The sequence below is a fragment of the Lepisosteus platostomus genome, chromosome 2, assembly GCF_059453375.1.
Source record: "Lepisosteus platostomus isolate fLepPlt1 chromosome 2, fLepPlt1.hap1, whole genome shotgun sequence".
NCBI classification, from domain to species: domain Eukaryota; kingdom Metazoa; phylum Chordata; class Actinopteri; order Semionotiformes; family Lepisosteidae; genus Lepisosteus; species Lepisosteus platostomus.
In genome coordinates, this window is record NC_142612.1 from 77123433 (window position 1) to 77142837 (window position 19405).

The following is a 19405-nucleotide window of genomic DNA, read 5'->3' on the forward strand; positions in this document are numbered from 1 at the left end:
AGTAATCTGGAGTGAAGTTTTTCCATGCATTTTGCTGAATGCATGTATACTACAGATACAGCTGCTGCTAATCTGGTATATTCTACCATAAAATAAAACAATAAAGTAACAAAAGTAACTGTGACTTAATAAGTGAAGGCATTTGCACAGAGTGCAGGCCGAGCCTATGAATTCACAAGTCAGTGCCTTGAGCATGAAATATCTCCTTAAGACAAGTGTTTCTGGGATTCCCCTAGGGAAGGTGAAATAATTGCACCCATGACTGCTGGGATCGGATGGGCTGGTGCCGGCTGGTCCTGCCAGGATTGAGTGTTTAATACTAAAAAACATTAAGATTAATTAATTCACATATAATGCATATATTGCATATATTGATGGCAATGCACTGTCAGTGAGAAGAACGCCTTCTTACGCTCATAAAGTTATAGCTTGTTCCACATATAAATATATAAATACTGTATATTTCAATGGCCAAGTAAGAATTACTGTCATAAGGTATCTACTGTGTGTATTTATTTTTAAATTACAGAATTTTGTTGCGCGTGGGAGAGTGATACTAGGGACAGAGTTCTACTGAAATGAATTACTGGGACAGAAAACCCATTCTCACACTTTAACAGCCTCAGTTTGTGGGTTTGTGACAGGAGTAGTTGGTCCTGACCTTCCTCCGGTTCAGTTGGCCATAGAATAAAAAAGTATTTTAAAACATGAAAATCCAAGCTCACCATCTCTGCTGTGTGTTAGTTAAGGAGTAGACAGATGGCAAGGGGAAATAACGGAATGAGGGTCACCAAGGAAGAGACATCTTGTGGTATAACACACTGAATATAGCACAATGCATACACATGTACGCCCACTCCCTGGGTGTTGGGTTCCACAAGGCTTTACATAACCTGAACTTTGGATAAATTGAAAGTGACCAATTTTTAATCATTGTGTGAACACCTGCAGAGAAATGCCATTCATGATACCGCAGGGATGTCTTAGCTGTGTCTGTGAGCGAGGAAGGAAGGACGGCAGAGCGGATTTGCAGGCTCTGCAGGGTTTACTGTCCTTTAATGTTTAATGGGTGTGCGTGCTCAGCAGAGGGAAGACAGCAACTGAAAGTCCATGAGGTCCTGTAGATAGAGAAAGGGAATTTCCTCTGTTTAGACAGGGGAAGAGAAATAAAATAATGATGAATGAAAAAAAAACATTAAGAATCCTATTATTAGAATAATTAAACACAAAATATTGAATACGCTTACAAATATACAACAGAATTAGAATTACCTTTTAACAATTAATAAAACGTGTAATTCTTGACCCTACAAGTTGTGCAACTAAACATAAAACACACAGTAAGTAATAAAAATAATAAATCAGTTGGGTGCTTCCTTGACGTGATTGCAATATATTTTTATTAACCTCAATTTTCAATGCAAAAGCACAAGATAATATGCAAAAGTCACAACTTGTGTGCAAAGGCAAAGCAAGACTGAAGTGGAAAACTGAGGCGGAGTCCTGGTGGAGGCCATGTGTCTATACAGTAACTTCATCTTTTTATCCACAGAAGCTTCCTGCCACACCACTTGTTCTTTACATGTGTAGCTTAAACTCCCCTTGAATTACGGAACCCGCAGAAGTTTTTTTAAAATGTCAATTCATAATTTCATCACTCAAGTCTAGCGTAGCCAGGGGAAAGGGTGCATGCAGAAATAGACATACACATACTGTACACAACACACAGATATACTCAAAGACAACACATACACAGACAAGATATACACATTGACAACACATACTTTGAGACAAATGTGTTTTAAGTTTAGTCTGTTAATTTAAATAAAGGTTTCTTACCACTGGTATGCAAAAGTGTCCAACAGTTGCTGCAATGCCTATTGCTAGTGTTGAACTAGACTGTCCTATGATGGTGTGGACAGTCGAGGGTTTAGTGAAGGACTGGTTTGATAGAAATCCTTCTTCATGCCCATTCATTAATTCCAATGATACTTTTATAGACAGGAGTGACAGGAATCCTATATCTTATAGCCCAGGGTAACATTGGGAAGATTATGTGACACCTAGATTTACATATTCATATTCATATACATTAAGAATGTATGCCAGATAATGCAGTACATTGTGCTACGCACACCTCAGGCACCACAGAGCAGTGAAAACTTAATGTGGCGTGTAGAAGCATTTAGGCTGTCGCCAGAAAACACCTGGTATCAAATCCCAGTCAACGTTGAGGGACATTTCTAATTATAGAATTTAGACTTAATCTGTGTATGTTAAATATTAAATTAATTTAAAAAGAAAGTAGGGCTATTTTACAAAAATAACATTACTCAGTTCGATATATATGAAAAGTAGTTTATTATTTTACTGTGTGCTTCTTTCAGTTTTATATCCACTTTACAATAATCTATATTGTGTCTTAATGCAAATTTCAGCAACAAGTGATCAGGATAATTTAACTTTAAATATATTTCACACATACTTTACTGTAGTGGCTTTAAAGCCATACAGTCTCATACAGTACGTAATACAGTATATACCGAATGTACTTACAGTAGATGGTACTGGTGGCTAAATATAAAAAAACTAAGTGCACACAGTATCCCAACATCTTCATAAACATTTTATGCATCAAAGTCTTTAACTGGGAAACAATCAAGACCATTGATCAAAGCTCTTGCATGTGAATGAGATTCAATAATGCTTGGTTACAGCTTTTGGTCCGACAGACTCAGTTTTAGGATACAATTACAGCACAGTGCTCCAACCAAGCCCCAGAGAGTTTTTGAAAAAAAAAATCACATAGATTTTACTCATCCTAAACCTGACTTAGGCCCCAAAATCCAGCACTGAGTTTAACAATTGTCTAAGTAGTGCATGAATGATAACCCAAACCCTATCTGGAGTGTCAATTGAGCATTTCCATGATCTATATCTGAACAACTCTGAGCATTGGAGTTCCCCAAACATGAAAGTATGAGTGGGAAACAATCAGGACTACAGATAGAAGCACTTGCATTTGAATGAGATTCAATAGTGCTTGGTTACAAATTTGATCCAACAGACTCAGTTTTAGAATACAATTATGGCGCGGTGCACCGCGTCTTCCAGGCCCCAGAGAGTTTCAGAAAAAAAAAATTCACATACTGTAGGAGCAAAAAATCATTCGTCCTAAACCTGACTTGGGCTCCAAAATCCAGCGCTGAGCTTAAAAAATGTTTAAATAGTGTGTGGTTATTTACAATGGTTATTTTGGAAAAGTGATGATGTGCATGTTCTACCTATACAAGGTTTATATACTTCATAAAAATCTTTTATCCTTTTCTATGAATACAAAATAAAAACATTTAAAAGCCACTACATTACCATATGCATTAAATATATTTTGCATAATCAAATTTTAAAGTTAAATTGTTTCCTGATTACTTGTGCTTAAGTTTGTGTTACATTAGGTATATATAATGTTATACTTCTGTTTTTATTTTTGGCTTTCAAAATGTCCCTTTAGTTGTAAAATTCCATATTAGTTTTCCAAATTAAGTGGATTTAAACATGCACAGCAGAGAAACAGATTAACTGAATTCATTGTTTCACTTACATTTCCACAAGTGCCACCTAGTGATCTTTTCTGGACAGTGAATTACATACAGTACACTATTACAATTACAATGTACTGCACTACTTTTACCATATTTGGAAGAAATACTACGCGTTCTGCGTGACTGCATCTGTGCAAATACTATACATATACACATATTTATACACGTGCACGTATAAAGGAATAATGCTAAATTGTTGGGATTATAAATCACTACATCCTCATCTACATCCTCATCTGTATCCAGGGTTGGCTCACTGTGTCCTTTGTGAGACTCTTCTAATGAAGCCAATGAGAAATTTAGGCATTAACCTCAGGTTGCTGGCTGGACAAAAGATGGGTCTGAAGTTGAACATACCAAAGTAAAATGTGATGCTCGAAACTGCCACGTTCTCCTACGTGCTGTCAAAAAGATGTATAGTATATGTAGTGCATTAATACACCATGAAACCTCATGCTCACCTAAGAGGCTACACATGGCTTGGCACTGATCTGACTTACCATCATCCTTCCCCCCACCTCACAACCTCTATTCAACTAATCCTGGTCTCCTGTCCATCCCCCAAGCCTGCCTACAGTACATACTATGGGTGACAGGGCCTTCTCCTGCTGTGCACCAAAGGTCGGGAATTCTATTCCTACAGATATTAGTCTGTAGGAATAGAATTCCAGAGCTTCCCTGAGCATTTTAAATCAAGATTCTAAACCTTCTTCTTTAGAAAGTCTTTTATTTAGCTGGTTCTTTATCTGCCTCCTTGCCTTCCTACTGTATTCCAAACCCTCATTGTTATTGTGTAATTTTGCTGTCTCCTTTGATTGTGTGCTTTTTTTCCTTACTATAAATTAGTTGGAGAAGCCACTTTTAAAGGTTCTGCACAAAATAAATGTTTATTATTATTAGTAGTAGTATATTATTATATTAACAAGAAGTGGGCAAAAGATTGAAATGAAAGAAACAAACAGAACATAGTATATCAATAATTATGGTATATTAAATGATGCAAGTACTCCCCTAAATACACAATATGAAACTCCTACACATTCAAAAATATTTTTGACTTGAAACAGTGCTGTAAAAATATACTTAAGATAACAGACAGCATGCCTCTTTGGTGATGTGAAAATAAGCTGATTTACTCAGTCTTCTTAATCGGTATATAACCTGCATATAAATCAAATTTTACAATACATTACTTTTGAAAGATCTGACACACATTCTGCTTGACAGAACTATTTTGTTTTTCTTAAGGATGATAGTAACAAATTCATGCATGCACAGACAAACAAACCAATGACATATTTATCTACTGAACGTTAAGATATGCTCTTTTTCCCCAGGCAGAAGAAACACTAAAAACCTTTGAGAATTGATGCTTAGGGGAGAGACTGATCATCATTTAATCTAAAGCATGAGAGCTGCACTCTATATACAGTAAGAGCTGGTGATGCATTTTGGATCCTGGCAGGAAGAAACAACAGACCACACTTTACTTTGCAATGCTGCTGTTTGCAAAAGTGCTGCTAATTGCTCATTTTTCAAGAGCTGAAAAGCTTATTTGCAAGCCATATGGAACACAAGAAGTGCCTCAGTTTTCAAAAGATGGAGACATCACAATAGGAGCAATACTTTCAATCCATAAAAACCCAGTTGTTGTGAATCCAACATTTAAACTCAATCCGGGTCACATCATCTGTGAAAGGTAAGATAAGGTTCGATTACAGTTTATGACACAAGTACTACTGTTGCTGAAAAATAAAAATAATAATAATAATAATAATAATAATAATAATAATAAACTATGAGCTTTTTTTCTTACAGTTTAAATCCTGGAGTGTTACAGATTGCTCAAGCTATGATCCTTGCCATTGAAGAAATTAATAACAGATCAGATATTCTTCCTAATGTTACCCTGGGCTATAAGATATATGATTCCTGTCGCTCCATACCTCTGTCTATAAAAGTATCATTGGAATTAATGAATGGGCATGAAGAAGGAATTCTATCAAACCAGTCCTGCACCAAACCCTCGACTGTCCACGCCATCATAGGGCAGTCTAGTTCAACACTAGCAATAGGCATTGCAGCAACTGTTGGACCATTTCGCATACCAGTGGTAAGAAACCTTTATTTAAATTAACAGACTAAATTGAAAACAATATTGTCTCCATCAGCTATCTTTTAATTGAACAAGCAAACAATCTTTATCAATTATTATCTACTGATAATATTAAGCCTGCTGCAGACATAAACCATTTTAGTTCAGGTGGGTAGCTGCTTCAGCATGCGTAGGCTGCAAAGGAACAAGTAATAGGTTTATTACATGCTGAAAAGTAAAGAAAGAAAACAAAACGTTTCGGCTGTGAAGCTTTCTTTGGGTGTAAGAAGCACCCAAAGTACTTCTTACACCTGAAGAAGGCTCCACAGCCGAAATGTTGTGTTTTCTTTCTTCTCTTTTCAGCATGGAATAAACCTATTACTTGTTCCCTTATAAACCATATTATTCTAGTTTAACTGCACCCTCGCCCATACTGTACATGAGACACTTCCAGATTCATGGTAAATTACATTAAAAAATCTATATTTTAAATGTATTGTATTATGCAAGAAGGTAAATAAATGTGTCTTGGAAAAGTCATTAAGCATTAGGTGGAGTGTAGAATCCGCAATGTTCTCATTTAATGCAGTTATGGGACAAAATATTTAAATTTAAATTATTATCAGAACAGATATCTTTTAGAATATAAATCTTATTTACTTTTTTAAATCTAACAAACACTTTTTTTGGTATTTTTCAATGATCAAATCCCAGTTTTGTATTTAAACTGTAATTCAGCTCACTTAAAATGCTATTTTGTATGGTAACAACTGTGAAAGTGCCACAGAGCACGTAAAATTGTTAAATCAGCACAGTCATAAAATAACAGCCAACCTCAAATAATGACCGTGATTCATGTTTTCATCTTTTCTTTTTTACTATTACAGATCAGTCACTTTGCTACATGTTCCTGTCTCAGTAACAGAAAGGAGTTCCCCAGCTTCTTCAGGACAATCCCCAGTGATTATTACCAAAGCAGAGCCCTGGCAAAGCTTGTGAAGCACTTTGGATGGACCTGGGTTGGGGCCATTAGAAGTGATAATGATTATGGCAACAGTGGGATGGCTACCTTTATACAAGCAGCTCAGCAAGAGGGGATCTGTACTGAATACTCAGAAGCCATTCTGAGAACTGATTCTAGAGAGAAATTCCTTAAAGTTGTAGAAATCATTAGGAAATCATCCTCAAAGGTAATTGTTGCTTTTACAGCTGATTCTGATTTAGATCTATTGATAAAAGAACTGTTGATACAGAATGTTTCAGGCCTCCAGTGGGTTGGCACTGAGGCGTGGATTACAGAGAGATACCTTGCATCAAAAGAAGGTTATAAAGTCCTGGCTGGAGCAATTGGCTTTGCAATTCCAAATGCAGAGATACCAGGACTGAAAGAATTTATTCTAAATACACGTCCATCAAAAACGATTGGAAATGCTGGCTTAAATGAGCTTTGGGAGAGTATTTTCAATTGTAGCCCAACACCTAACAAGGAGGAACATATTATGCCATGCACAGGAACAGAGACATTAGCAGGACTTAATAACCAGTACACTGATATATCGGACATGGGCGTGCTAAACAATATGTACAATGCAGTCTACGCTATAGCTCACTCATTGCACAATTTGTTTGAATGCAAAAGTGGCAATGGACCATTTCAAAATCTCACATGTGCAAGCAAATACAAAACAGAACCTTGGCAGGTGAGAGAAATAAATACTTTAAATAATTCATAATGGACAATCTGCTTTTTATTGCAAAATGTTGAAGTTTATCGTAATATTCTAACAATATAAGGATGGACAAATGTTTATCTGTAGGTGCTACATTACATGAGAAGTGTTAACTTCACAACCAGGAGTGGAGAGAAGGTGTATTTTGATGAAAATGGGGATCCAGTAGCACGATATGCAGTAGTAAACTGGCATCTGAATAAGGAAGGGATTACAACTATTGAGATTATTGGACAGTATGATGCCTCATTACCAGAAGGACACCAAATTATAATAAACAATGCCAGTATTGTATGGGCAGGTAATCACAGTAAGGTAAGGTATTGACCAGCAAATTGACACTAACAGATATGACAGAAAGACAGAAACATTCACTCACCCAATTCAAGGCATCATTAGAAGTACAGTACTGTCTCCTATGTTCTGAGACCTCATTTGTTGTGATAGGAAGAGAGTTAATTAACATTCACAGCCATTATGGATAAGCAAATAATCAAGAGATATCAAATTACAACATACTGTACACTATTGGTGTAAATAATGATTTGTTGTGATTCAACACTTTTCAGTATAGAAAGATAAATTCATTAAGATCTATGTACAGTATACATGAGCAAATCGCCATATCTATTTGGCACATCAAGCAAATAAAAAAAGCTTACGAATACCAGAATTTTCAAAGTATTTACTATTTTCATCATAAGCACTTAAATACCTATTTTAAGAAGAACAACTTAACATTCATGTACCCTGTGCTGACTGTATCAAGCAGTGCACACAACATCAGTCAAAAATAAGTTAGAACATTTTCAACAATTTTAAAAATTCTTTCAAACAGGTATTGTGGGGCTGTATTTATAACCATATGTTTTTATTTACACTGTAATTATATAATATTCTGACTCAGAATGACTGTACTAATGATTTGACCTTATAAACACACATACAATCACATAGAATAGATAAAATTGCATCATACAGTATACGACTGACCATAAACATTGTGTCTCAGTGTCATATTTACAGTATATTGTCACAGGTACCAAGATCAGTCTGCAGTGAGAGCTGCCTTCAAGGGACTCATAAGGCCATTGAGAAAGGGAAGCCAGTCTGCTGCTTTGTCTGCATCCCCTGTGCAGAGGGAGAGTTCAGCAACACTACAGGTAAGGTATTAACATTGGGAATATGGGTTAATTTGCCTTTCATTGAGTTTGTACTCAGATTTTAAACATAAGGGACTGATCCACATTCTCAGCATAATCATATAAAACCTAAACAAAACAAATCAGAAAAGAAAAGAACCGTATAAGGATAATCATAGCTAAAATGTTAATTTCAATTTTTTTGCAGAGGAAGTAAACACACAAAGAATTGATCATTCAATTTTTATTTGCTTTATTATCATTTTCCAGATTCAGTGGAGTGTTCTAAATGCCCTTTGGAATACAGATCAACTGAGCATCGCAATCAGTGTATAATGAAAAACATTGAGTTTCTGTCTTATGGAGAATTAATGGGAATACTATTAGTCACATGCTCTGCATTTGGAACTTCCCTAACCATAGCAATAGCTGTTGTTTTCTTCAGATACAGATCTACCCCAATTGTAAGAGCCAATAACTCTGAACTAAGTTTCCTTCTGCTCTTTTCGTTGACACTGTGTTTCCTCTGTTCACTTACTTTCATTGGCCAGCCCTCTGACTGGTCCTGTATGTTGCGCCACACAGCATTTGGGATCACATTTGTCCTGTGCATCTCTTGTGTTCTGGGGAAAACAATAGTGGTGTTAATGGCCTTTAGGGCTACACTGCCAGGCAGTAACATTATGAAATGGTTTGGACCCAGACAGCAAAGGTTAAGTGTTCTTGCTTTCACACTTGTACAGGTATTGGTTTGTGGTCTCTGGTTGATAATATCACCTCCTTTTCCAAACAAAAACATGAATTACTATGCAGACAGAATCATTCTGGAGTGTGACCTTGGATCTGCAGGTGCATTCTGGGCTGTGTTAGGGTATATAGGATTCCTCTCTGCCATGTGCTTTGTACTCGCTTTCCTGGCTCGGAAGCTGCCTGATAACTTCAATGAAGCCAAATTCATTACATTCAGCATGCTCATATTCTGTGCTGTCTGGATCACCTTTATCCCAGCATATGTTAGTTCTCCAGGGAAGTTCACAGTGGCTGTGGAAATATTTGCTATTTTAGCTTCGAGCTTCGGTTTACTGTTCTGTATTTTTATGCCAAAATGTTATATTATTTTATTAAAACCTGAAAAAAATAGCAAAAAACATTTAATGGGGAAGATGCCTTCAAAAGCATTGTAAGCCACATTTAAAATGTATTAATTTCTGTTTTAAAGCACATTACAATTCTGTGTACATACTGTATATTCAACACACGAGGACTAAACATTTGAATAACTCAAGGACACTGTACATAGTGACAGACAAAAAGACAAAAAGTACAATAAACCTAAAAGCAAAAATAAACATGAACATACAGGATAGAATTTAGGGCAAACAGACACAGACCCTAGTAAAAGGTGAGTTTTGAGTTTAGATTTGAAGAGAGTCAACAAATTTGTCTTTCAAAGAGTTGGATGACCATACCAAAGTAGAAGCAACAGAAAAAAAAGTTTGAAATTGATCCTACGATACAGTGAGTCAAGGACCATAATCAACTGAATGAAGCCTACAGGAGGGAGGGTGAACATGGAGGATTTCAGAGATATATGATGGAACCACATTATTTAAAGCCTTAAAAGGTCTTATATGGAGTGACTTTATAGGCAACCAATGCAGAGACTTCAGTGTAAGAGTGATATACTCCCAGGGTGTGGTGTGAGTAAGTAGTCTGGCTGCAGAGTTCTGAACGTATTGCAACTCATTGAGAAGAGAGGTAGGGAGCCCATAGAGTAAAGAGTTGGAGAAATCAGGCCTTGATGTTCTAAATGTATTACATCAATTAACATTATTACATTATCGAATCGGGCGTTCAGCATTAGACATTGATGGGAAATGCCAACCAGAGTTTGATGTCACACGTGCAAGTGATAAGCTACAGAGGTACAGTAGGAGGTCAGAGGTGGAAAACGTTTTAACGTAAATCTGAGAATATTCGCATAAGAATGAAACTGAAGACTACGTTTGCATACAATCTGACCGTGATGAAACATATAAAAAATAAAGAGCAATGGGCCCAGGAGTGAACCCTGAGGCACATCATGATTGACTGGGGTTAGTAATATTAATTCCTTACACATATTGTATACTGTATACTGTAGCACTTTTCTAGACACTCCACTCAAAGCGCTTTACAGCCAATGGGGACTCCTGTCTACCACCAGCAATGTGCAGCCCCACCTGGATGATGCGATGGCAGCCAAAGTGCGTCAGTATGCTCACCACACACCAGCACTCAGGGTGGAGGAGAACACAGTAATGACGCAGTTCATAGATGGGGATTATTAGGAGACCGATGGGAAATCTGGCCAGGGTGCCGGGGTACACCCCTACTCTTTTTCTGTGAAACACCCCGATTTTAAAAGAGGCAGGACCATGGTTTTACGTCTTGTCTGAAGGACGGTGCAATTTTACAGTATATACTCATCACTATACTGGGTCATTAGAACCCATGTAGACTGCAGTGTGAGCCATCGTATGAGCCTGTAATTGATGTTAAAAACATACTTTCACAAATCTCAGATAGGATAGGAATAGTAAAATAGAAATTGGTCTGTAGTTCATCCTAATATTAGAATCCAAGAGAAGCTTTTTATACTCTTAAGTATAAGAGTGACTATAACAGTTTTTAAAGCAATGGGGACCATACCATAGGAACTATTGATGATGTTGACGACTAACGGGCAGAGTCAGAAAGGCAACTTTCAGTAAAGGGGTGGGAATGGGAACAAGAATTTGTTTTGCAACTGTTATTAATGTTTGCAAGTTGATCTGAATAAACTAAGCTGAATTCAGAAAAATCTGGTACTGAGGGATTGTTCAATGGAAAATTCAGGCCTCGAACAGTTGCTCCAATCAGGAATAAGGTTACAGTTTGATTCAGAAAATTGTAGATTGATAGCATCAATCTTGGACTGAAAGAATTGCAAAACCTTAAGACAAAGCAGAGTTGTTAGGGAATTTAATGATCTTGTTCATAACAGAGAAGAACACTTTATGATTTCCTAGCCCAGAGATGATTGTATCCGAAATGTAGGGGAATCTATACACTCATCCGCAAAGATGAACAGAAAGTAATCTCAAAAGCCAAGTGGATTTTTTATAAGATATTTCCAAAATAGGAAAACTCACCAGTTTCTGTTTCCATCTTAAGAAAAAATGTAAAACATTATTGGTGTGACAGGTATGATTTCTTTTATACTTTTAGTGATATTGTTATAAGAATACATTTTAATAAAAAAATAATGCTTTCTTCTTTTAGTTGAGATCTTGAAAGAAATTATATTTAGATACAGTATTATTGTTACACTGAAAATTTAATAATTAAATATTATATTATTATTTCTTAACTTTATATAAGAAAGAGCAAGAAAGGATGAAGCAATTTCTTCAACTTTTTAAAGATATTATGTAGAATTATGTATTATTAGTAATGTACAATATTACACTCTATACAACTCAAGATAATGGCAAGATATTAATTAATTGCTGTGCAGTCTGATAATGTGGAGGTCCATTACTGATGGCAGCATTAGTGAACAAGCAGTCAAAACATTTAGCAAACAAACTTCTTTCACCCTAATTGGGGTTCATTAGTTCAGTGTAGCCATGTATTCATGTATCGACTGTGCTTGTGAGGCTGTTTTGTTATTCATTTCAGCTTGCAGATCCACTGACTGCTAAAGATCAACCAAAAAACTGCATCAGAAAAACAAATGTTCTTCACCATAGAAAGAAAATACTACACCTTTAAAAAGTCCTGTAAGGTAATAGAAATCAAGTCTGAGTAGGTCAGAAAACATTTACAAAGAAAAGAGAGTTAAGAAGGACCATAAGAGATACAACTAATGTACAGTATAAGTCTGTACTCAATATTTACGATTACACCTTTAACTCTACTTTTTTAGTCTTTTGATGCATTTTAGCACACTTCTTTTGCTTGTATTTTTTTATTTAATTATTTTTTCAAGTGTCTTCTTTAGTCCATCCTCAGTACCGATGCCAACTGCTGCCTGCATTGTGTTACATTCTATATAACTAGAGAGCAAGTAGAAAAACTTGCTTCATTCATCCTATTTTACTCTACCTGGATAAATAGTTAAATAATGTCAAGGATATAGGGACTGGTCTATTAATTCTGGGTAAAGTGATCTAATAGAACTATAAAAAACAACAGGTTACTTGTACCTCAGTTCTTCTGTAATTGTATCACACATAAAAACAATCATGGTTACACTGTATAAAATTGTACAGAGTATACACAATATAGATTGTAATGACTTATTCAATACATAAAAATCAAAATGATGCTAATGTAAAAAAAAACAAATATTAGCATGATTTATGTATATATATATGCTATATAATGTGTATGGTCTTTTCATTTAAATTATGTCTGTACACTGTTTTATAATGTTTAATAAAAATGGCCTCTTTAAACTTGATTTCTCAGATGTCCCAAAATCATTAAATGCTAATTCTTTCTTTCTGTGAGTGTATTTGTTCCACAGTTTAAATCCTGGAGAAATACACTATGCACAAACAATGTGTGTAGAAGCAGATGTTCAAAACTTTTTCAAAACAGATGTTCAAAACAATTTTTTCTCCTGAGGTGATCATAACATTGAGATCACCACTGAGAATTGATGCTACAATGTGCGTTTGAACTCTGGTTCATTGCTAATTTTAACATGTAAGAAATACACAGCCGTATATAAGCACCTTGAGCTGAAGTACTCTGCCTTTAGGACAACACACATTTGACAATGTTGCTGCTTGTAGCAGTAGCATTAATTACGGTTTTGACAAGTGCTGAAAAGCCTATTTGCCAGCCATACAGAACACAAGAACTGCTACAGTTTTCAAAAGAAGGGGACATTACAATAGGAGCTGTTTTTTCAATCCATAAAAACCCTGTTGTTGTAAATCCAACATTTGAAGAAAACCCAGGACACATCAGATGTGAAAGGTAACTGATCCATTATCATTATTTTAAAAAATAAAAATACATGTAAATGTACAGTAGCTAAAATACTGTAGCTACATGAACAGATAATGTGCTTGATGTTTAAAGCAAGCATTTTAAAATGTATGATTTAATCAGCCAAAATAATATTTAAATGTGAATACTGTTAGATGTAATGATAAAAATACTGTGCAATTTGTGAAATATGTGTATGTATTTGCTCCACAGTTTAAATCCTGTAGAATTACAGTTTGCTCAAACTATGATCTTTGCCATTGAAGAAATAAATAACAGTTTGGAGGTTCTTCCTGATATTTCCCTGGGCTATAGGATATATGATTCCTGTCGCTCTATCCCTTTGACTATAAAGGCATCTCTGGATTTAATGAATAGCCAACAAGTAGGACCTGTGTTAAACCAGTCCTGCACCAAACCATCAACTGTCCACGCCATCATCGGACACTCTAGCTCAACACCAACAATAGGAATGGCTGCAACTGTTGGACCCTTTCACATGCCAGTGGTGAGAACATTTTATTTCAAAAGTACCATGTTAAATAATACAAAATTAAACTTGAGTGGAATTTTAAAATAAAAAATTCAGTTTCAATTTTGCCGTGTAAATTTAGAAATTATTGCATTTTAATGTAATTACTCGATCATATGATGTCTTTATATCACAAAAGCATTATTAAGAAATCAAAGCTAATCTTTTTTCTTTCAAGCATTCATAAGTCCAATAAATGTAATCTTCAAATTAAGAGACCAAGCTTTGATTTGTTCTTTGCAGCACATTACTAGGACTGTAAAGAAATATAGCAAGATGAACTAAATAGAGGCAGGTCATACTATTATCTTGTATGAAGCACACACATACACAGTTTCAGTATGTGCTATGCTCATACTTACTCATACTGTAAACATTCAAATATAATTTAAATTTATGAATGTATAATAATCTTGTATATGCTGACTACTTCACCTGTGTTTCCCTTCCTAGTTATTTTCAAGTTCAACTTTTTAATCTCAATTAAGTCATTTATCTCCTCCTACAATCTAAGACAATGTCTTGTTTTTCATTCCTGCAGATCAGTCACTTTGCTACCTCTGCCTATCTCAGCAACAGAAAGGAGTTCCCCAGCTTCTTCAGGATGATTCCCAGTGATTATTACCAAAGCAGAGCCCTGGCAAAGCTTGTGAAACACTTTGGATGGACCTGGGTTGGAGCCATTCGAACTAACAATGATTATGGCAACAGTGGGATGGCTACCTTTGTACAAGCTGCCCAGCAGGAGGGGATCTGTATTGAGTATTCAGAGGCCATTTACAGAACTGATCGTAAAGAGAAATTCCTTAAAGTTGTAGATACTGTCAAAAAGTCAACTTCCAAAGTAATTGTTGCTTTTGCTTCTGGTCCAGATTTGGATCTACTGATAAAAGAACTTCTGATTCAGAATGTCACAGGTTTCCAGTGGGTGGGGAGTGAGGCTTGGGTGACAGACAGGTACCTTGCATCACAGGAAGGTTATAATGTTCTGGGAGGGTCAATTGGTTTTGCCATTCCAGATGCTGAAATACCAGGACTAAAAGAGTTTATTTTAAATGCTCGTCCATCAAGCAACCCTGGAAACTCTGGTTTAATTGAGTATTGGGAAAGTATTTTCAACTGCAGTTTGTCACTTGGCAAGGATGCACATACTAAGCCATGCACAGGAGCAGAGACTCTGAATGGAATAAATAACCAATACACGGATGTATCAGAACTGAGGATATCCAACAATGTGTATAAAGCTGTGTATGCTGTAGCCCATTCATTACACAATCTTTTCGCATGCAATATTAGTCAAGGATACACTGATAAAACATGTGCAAACATAAATACAATAGAACCTTGGCAGGTAAATATATTTATATACAAAATAATATCATGCATTTGACCTGAAAAGAACTGAACCTGATTTTAGCTTGTTTTCCTCTAGGTGCTGCACTCTTTGGCCAGAGTCAACTTTATAACTAGGAGTGGAGAGAAGGTGCGTTTTGATGACAATGGGGATCCAGTAGCACGATATGCAATAGTTAATTGGCAGCGGAACATGAAGGGAATCACAACATTTGATGTTATTGGTCTATATGATGCTTCTTTACCAGAAGGACAACAGTTTATAATGAGTGATATCAGTGTAGTCTGGGCAGGAGATCCGGATGAGGTAAGTTTCTCACTCAGTATTTCATTTTTTTTGTTTTGAAACATAGCCTCCACTGAAATCCAGTGGCCACAATTCTCAGGTAATCCCTTCTACTTTGTTTCTGATTTAGTTGGATATAAATAAATCAAAAGTGCAGTATAAATCTTATACTTAAAGCTTCCAGTTAACTACTGATTAGGAAATTCTGTAAGATTGGTGTTGTGAATGAGTTAGTGCTCCAAAGGTTTCATGACCACATACAGTAACTTTACTTATCCAATGTCCCTGGGGTGACTCATTTGCAAAAGTGAGAGGTCTTGTTACAGTATTTTATTTTTTCAAAAACCCTTGACCTGCATGTCCTCTTTAAAATACAGTTGTGTACTTGTGTACTAATCTGACTTAACAACAATGCCCACATTGCTATTGAGTGCTGTAATTGGCATATAAAATTTGAACAAATCTCCAGTCTTGCTTTTTAACAAAAGAACATAATTGTCTCTCACTATCTTCCAGGTGCCAAGATCAGTCTGCAGTGAGAGCTGCCTTCCAGGAACTCGTAAGGCCATTGAGAAAGGGAAGCCAGTCTGCTGCTTCATTTGCATTCCCTGTGCAGAGGGAGAGTTCAACAATATCTCAGGTAGCAAATAAAACAATTAATGCACATTTACAAAATACTAACTTTTACAGCATGAAAATAAAAAGCTGTGTTTGTACCCTTAAGCATGATGTTTCACTCAAATTGCTCTAGTAAAAAGAGTGATGTATAAATAAAAACTCTTCAGGCTGTAATTGTAAACAGATTTTTTTTCTCAACTGATTGATCTAGTTAAAATCTTTATACAACAAAAATAATATCTAATGAAAGATAAGAATTTGTATTAAGAAGTACAGAATGTGTTAAACAAGTGATATTCTTGTCAGTAATTCTGCTGTTTTTAAGTGGTGTCCAGAAATATCCAATTTAAATTTAGCTAAATTGTATTATTCTACTTCACCCAAGAATAAATTCAAACTAAACTATTGATAATGAATGTTCAAAATGCAAGATAAAACATAAAAGGTTAAGATGAGTTCTTTGATTAATTTGTGTTTGTCCACTAATTTAAAAAAAAAACATTTTATTTTCAGATTCAACAGAGTGTTCAAAGTGTCCAGTGGATTACAGATCAAATGAACAGCGAAATCAGTGTGTCTTAAAAAGCACAGAGTTTTTGTCATTTGCAGAATTAATGGGGATAATTTTAACAGCATGTTCTGTGCTTGGAATGTGCTTTACCATAGCAATATCTATTATTTTTTTCAGGTACAGATCTACTCCTATTGTAAGAGCCAATAACTCTGAACTGAGTTTCCTTCTGCTCTTTTCATTGACTCTGTGTTTCCTCTGTTCACTTACTTTCATTGGCCAGCCCTCTGACTGGTCCTGTATGTTGCGCCACACAGCTTTTGGGATCACATTTGTCCTGTGCATCTCCTGTGTTCTGGGGAAAACAATAGTGGTGTTAATGGCCTTTAGGGCTACACTGCCAGGCAATAACATTATGAAATGGTTTGGGCCCAAACAGCAAAGGTTAAGTGTTCTTGCTTTCACACTTTTACAGGTATTGATTTGTGGTCTCTGGTTGATAATATCACCTCCTTTTCCAAAGCAAAATATGAAATATTATAATGACAGAATTATTCTGGAGTGTGACCTGGGATCTGCAGGTGCATTCTGGGCTGTGTTAGGGTATATAGGATTCCTCTCTGCCCTGTGCTTTGTACTCGCTTTCCTGGCTCGGAAGCTGCCTGATAACTTCAATGAAGCCAAATTCATTACATTCAGCATGCTCATATTCTGTGCTGTCTGGATCACCTTTATCCCAGCTTATATCAGCTCCCCTGGGAAGTTCACAGTAGCTGTGGAAATCTTTGCTATTTTAGCTTCAAGTTTTGGGTTGCTTTTCTGTATTTTTATGCCAAAATGTTATATTATTTTATTTAAACCAGAAAAAAATACAAAAAAACATGTGATGGGGAAAATGCCCTCAAAATCATTGTAGAGTAATTAATGTATTTTAAACTTATTGTTAATATTAAATACTTTTATGTTATGTTTCAATTTTGAACTTTCACCAACCTTAATTTATAATCCCTATGTGAACTATTCATGTATTATCTTATTTTTTCTGCAACATATGGAACAAAGGCACTCTGCCCTGGTCCAGAGGGACACCAGTCTCTTTTGGTTTTCAATTTAATTGGGGCCTTAACCACTGATGCACGTAATTGATCTGTTTGCTTGTTGAGACTTTTCTCCACTCAGTACTTTCAGCATATAGAACAGTATGCAGTCTCACCTCAACTTGCTAATTAGGCAATAGCTTTTTTAGTCAGATGTGAGGGAGCTCTTATGTATTTGCTGGTGATTAAGCTCTTGTCTAGAGCCAAACCACTAGACAACATATTTCCTAAACATCTTGGTTGAGAGTCATAGATACAGAAATAATAGAACAATACTGTATACATTATAAGATTTGACTACACAACTTGTTCCTTTTTGGAGAAGGTGGTGGTAGGAACACCACTTTCTGTATCCTTTTCTATTATAAACTGTCTTTTTTTTTGTAGTGGACTAATTGATTAATTTCCATATTTAAATGTTTTTAAAATAAATATATGTACTACAATGATCAAAAAAGTATCTTTCATGAAGAAATTGCATTGATTTATCTATTATCTCTCTATTTATGTATTTTACTGTATGTAGTTTCACACATTTTGATATATATTTGAATAGTTCAAATATAATGACAGATGCACATCGATTCATTACCTTAAAAAGTACACACTTCTAAAGAATGAGTCTCTCCTTTGCACAAGGAGGAATGTAATGTTGGAAGTCTTTCCCTGAGAAAAAGAGATGACATCTCTGACAGTGTGGTGTGGCAATGTCTACCACACACGCTTTGGTGTCCTGAGCTTCAATTAAGAGTGAGACTGTCTCACGTATCTCTTTGAAATTCCTTAATAATAATAATAATTATAATAATAATAATTGCTTACACTTATATAGAGCTTTTCTGGACACTGCATTCAAAGCGCTTTACAGGTAATGGGGATCCCCTCCACCACCACCAGTGTGCAGTCCCACCTGGATGATGCGACGGCAGCCATAGTGCGCCAGAACGCACCCCACACACCAGCTCTCAGTGGGGAGGAGAGCAGAGTAATGAAGCCAATTCATAGATGGGGATTATTAGGAGGCCATGATTGGTAAGGGCCAATGGGAAATTTCGGCCAGGAAACTGGGGTGACACCCCTACTCTTTTCGAGAAACTCCCTGGGATTTTAATGACCACAGAGAGTCAGGACCTTGGTTTTACATCTCATCCGAAGGACGGCGCCTGTTTACAGTATAGTGTCCCCGTCGCTATACTAGGACATTAGGACCCACATAGACCACAGGGTGAGCGCCCCCTGCTGGCCCCACTTACACCTCTTCCAGCAGCAACCTTAGTTTTTCCCAGGAGGTCTCCTATCCAGGTACTGACCAGGCTCACACCTGCTTAGCTTCAGTGGGTTGCCAGTTGTGAGTTGCAGGGTGATATGGCTGATGGCTTTAAACTCATAATACACACTGAGTGCCTCAGCTGCCAGG

General features: G+C 36.2%; 2 protein-coding genes across 3 annotated transcripts; both read left to right on the forward strand.

Annotated features, from left to right (window-relative positions):
• Positions 1–21: 21 nt before the first annotated feature.
• Positions 22–13340, forward strand: LOC148677229 (extracellular calcium-sensing receptor-like). 2 transcript variants are annotated; one of them, XM_088619460.1, is made up of 6 exons: positions 22–5301; positions 5421–5715; positions 6585–6887; positions 7515–7742; positions 8467–8590; positions 8840–13340. In XM_088619460.1, exons 1-6 carry the CDS (start codon positions 5099–5101, stop codon positions 9751–9753), a joined length of 2067 nt encoding a protein of 688 aa, XP_088475586.1. In that variant the 5' UTR covers positions 22–5098; the 3' UTR covers positions 9754–13340. The 2 variants fall into 2 exon arrangements, with proteins under 2 accessions (XP_088475586.1, XP_088475577.1); XM_088619451.1 differs by having other exon boundaries at positions 6585–7397; positions 8840–9761.
• A 27-nt stretch (positions 13341–13367) lies between these two features.
• LOC148677230 (extracellular calcium-sensing receptor-like) lies at positions 13368–18445 on the forward strand. The gene is made up of 6 exons (XM_088619475.1): positions 13368–13579; positions 13805–14099; positions 14665–15474; positions 15556–15783; positions 16279–16402; positions 16894–18445. Exons 1-6 carry the CDS (start codon positions 13377–13379, stop codon positions 17805–17807), a joined length of 2574 nt encoding a protein of 857 aa, XP_088475601.1. The 5' UTR covers positions 13368–13376; the 3' UTR covers positions 17808–18445.
• Positions 18446–19405: the final 960 nt, after the last annotated feature.

Coding starts and splice junctions, on each gene's coding strand:
- LOC148677229 (XM_088619451.1), top strand. CDS start 5,099: ATGCTGCTGTTTGCAAAAGTGCTGCTAATTGCTCATTTTTCAAGAGCT. Junction 7,743..8,466: donor GGGCAGGTAATCACAGTAAG/GTAAGGTATTGA, acceptor ATATTGTCACAG/GTACCAAGATCAGTCTGCAG. Junction 8,591..8,839: donor AGAGTTCAGCAACACTACAG/GTAAGGTATTAA, acceptor ATCATTTTCCAG/ATTCAGTGGAGTGTTCTAAA.
- LOC148677230 (XM_088619475.1), top strand. CDS start 13,377: ATGTTGCTGCTTGTAGCAGTAGCATTAATTACGGTTTTGACAAGTGCT. Junction 15,475..15,555: donor ATACAATAGAACCTTGGCAG/GTAAATATATTT, acceptor GTTTTCCTCTAG/GTGCTGCACTCTTTGGCCAG. Junction 16,403..16,893: donor AGAGTTCAACAATATCTCAG/GTAGCAAATAAA, acceptor TTTTATTTTCAG/ATTCAACAGAGTGTTCAAAG.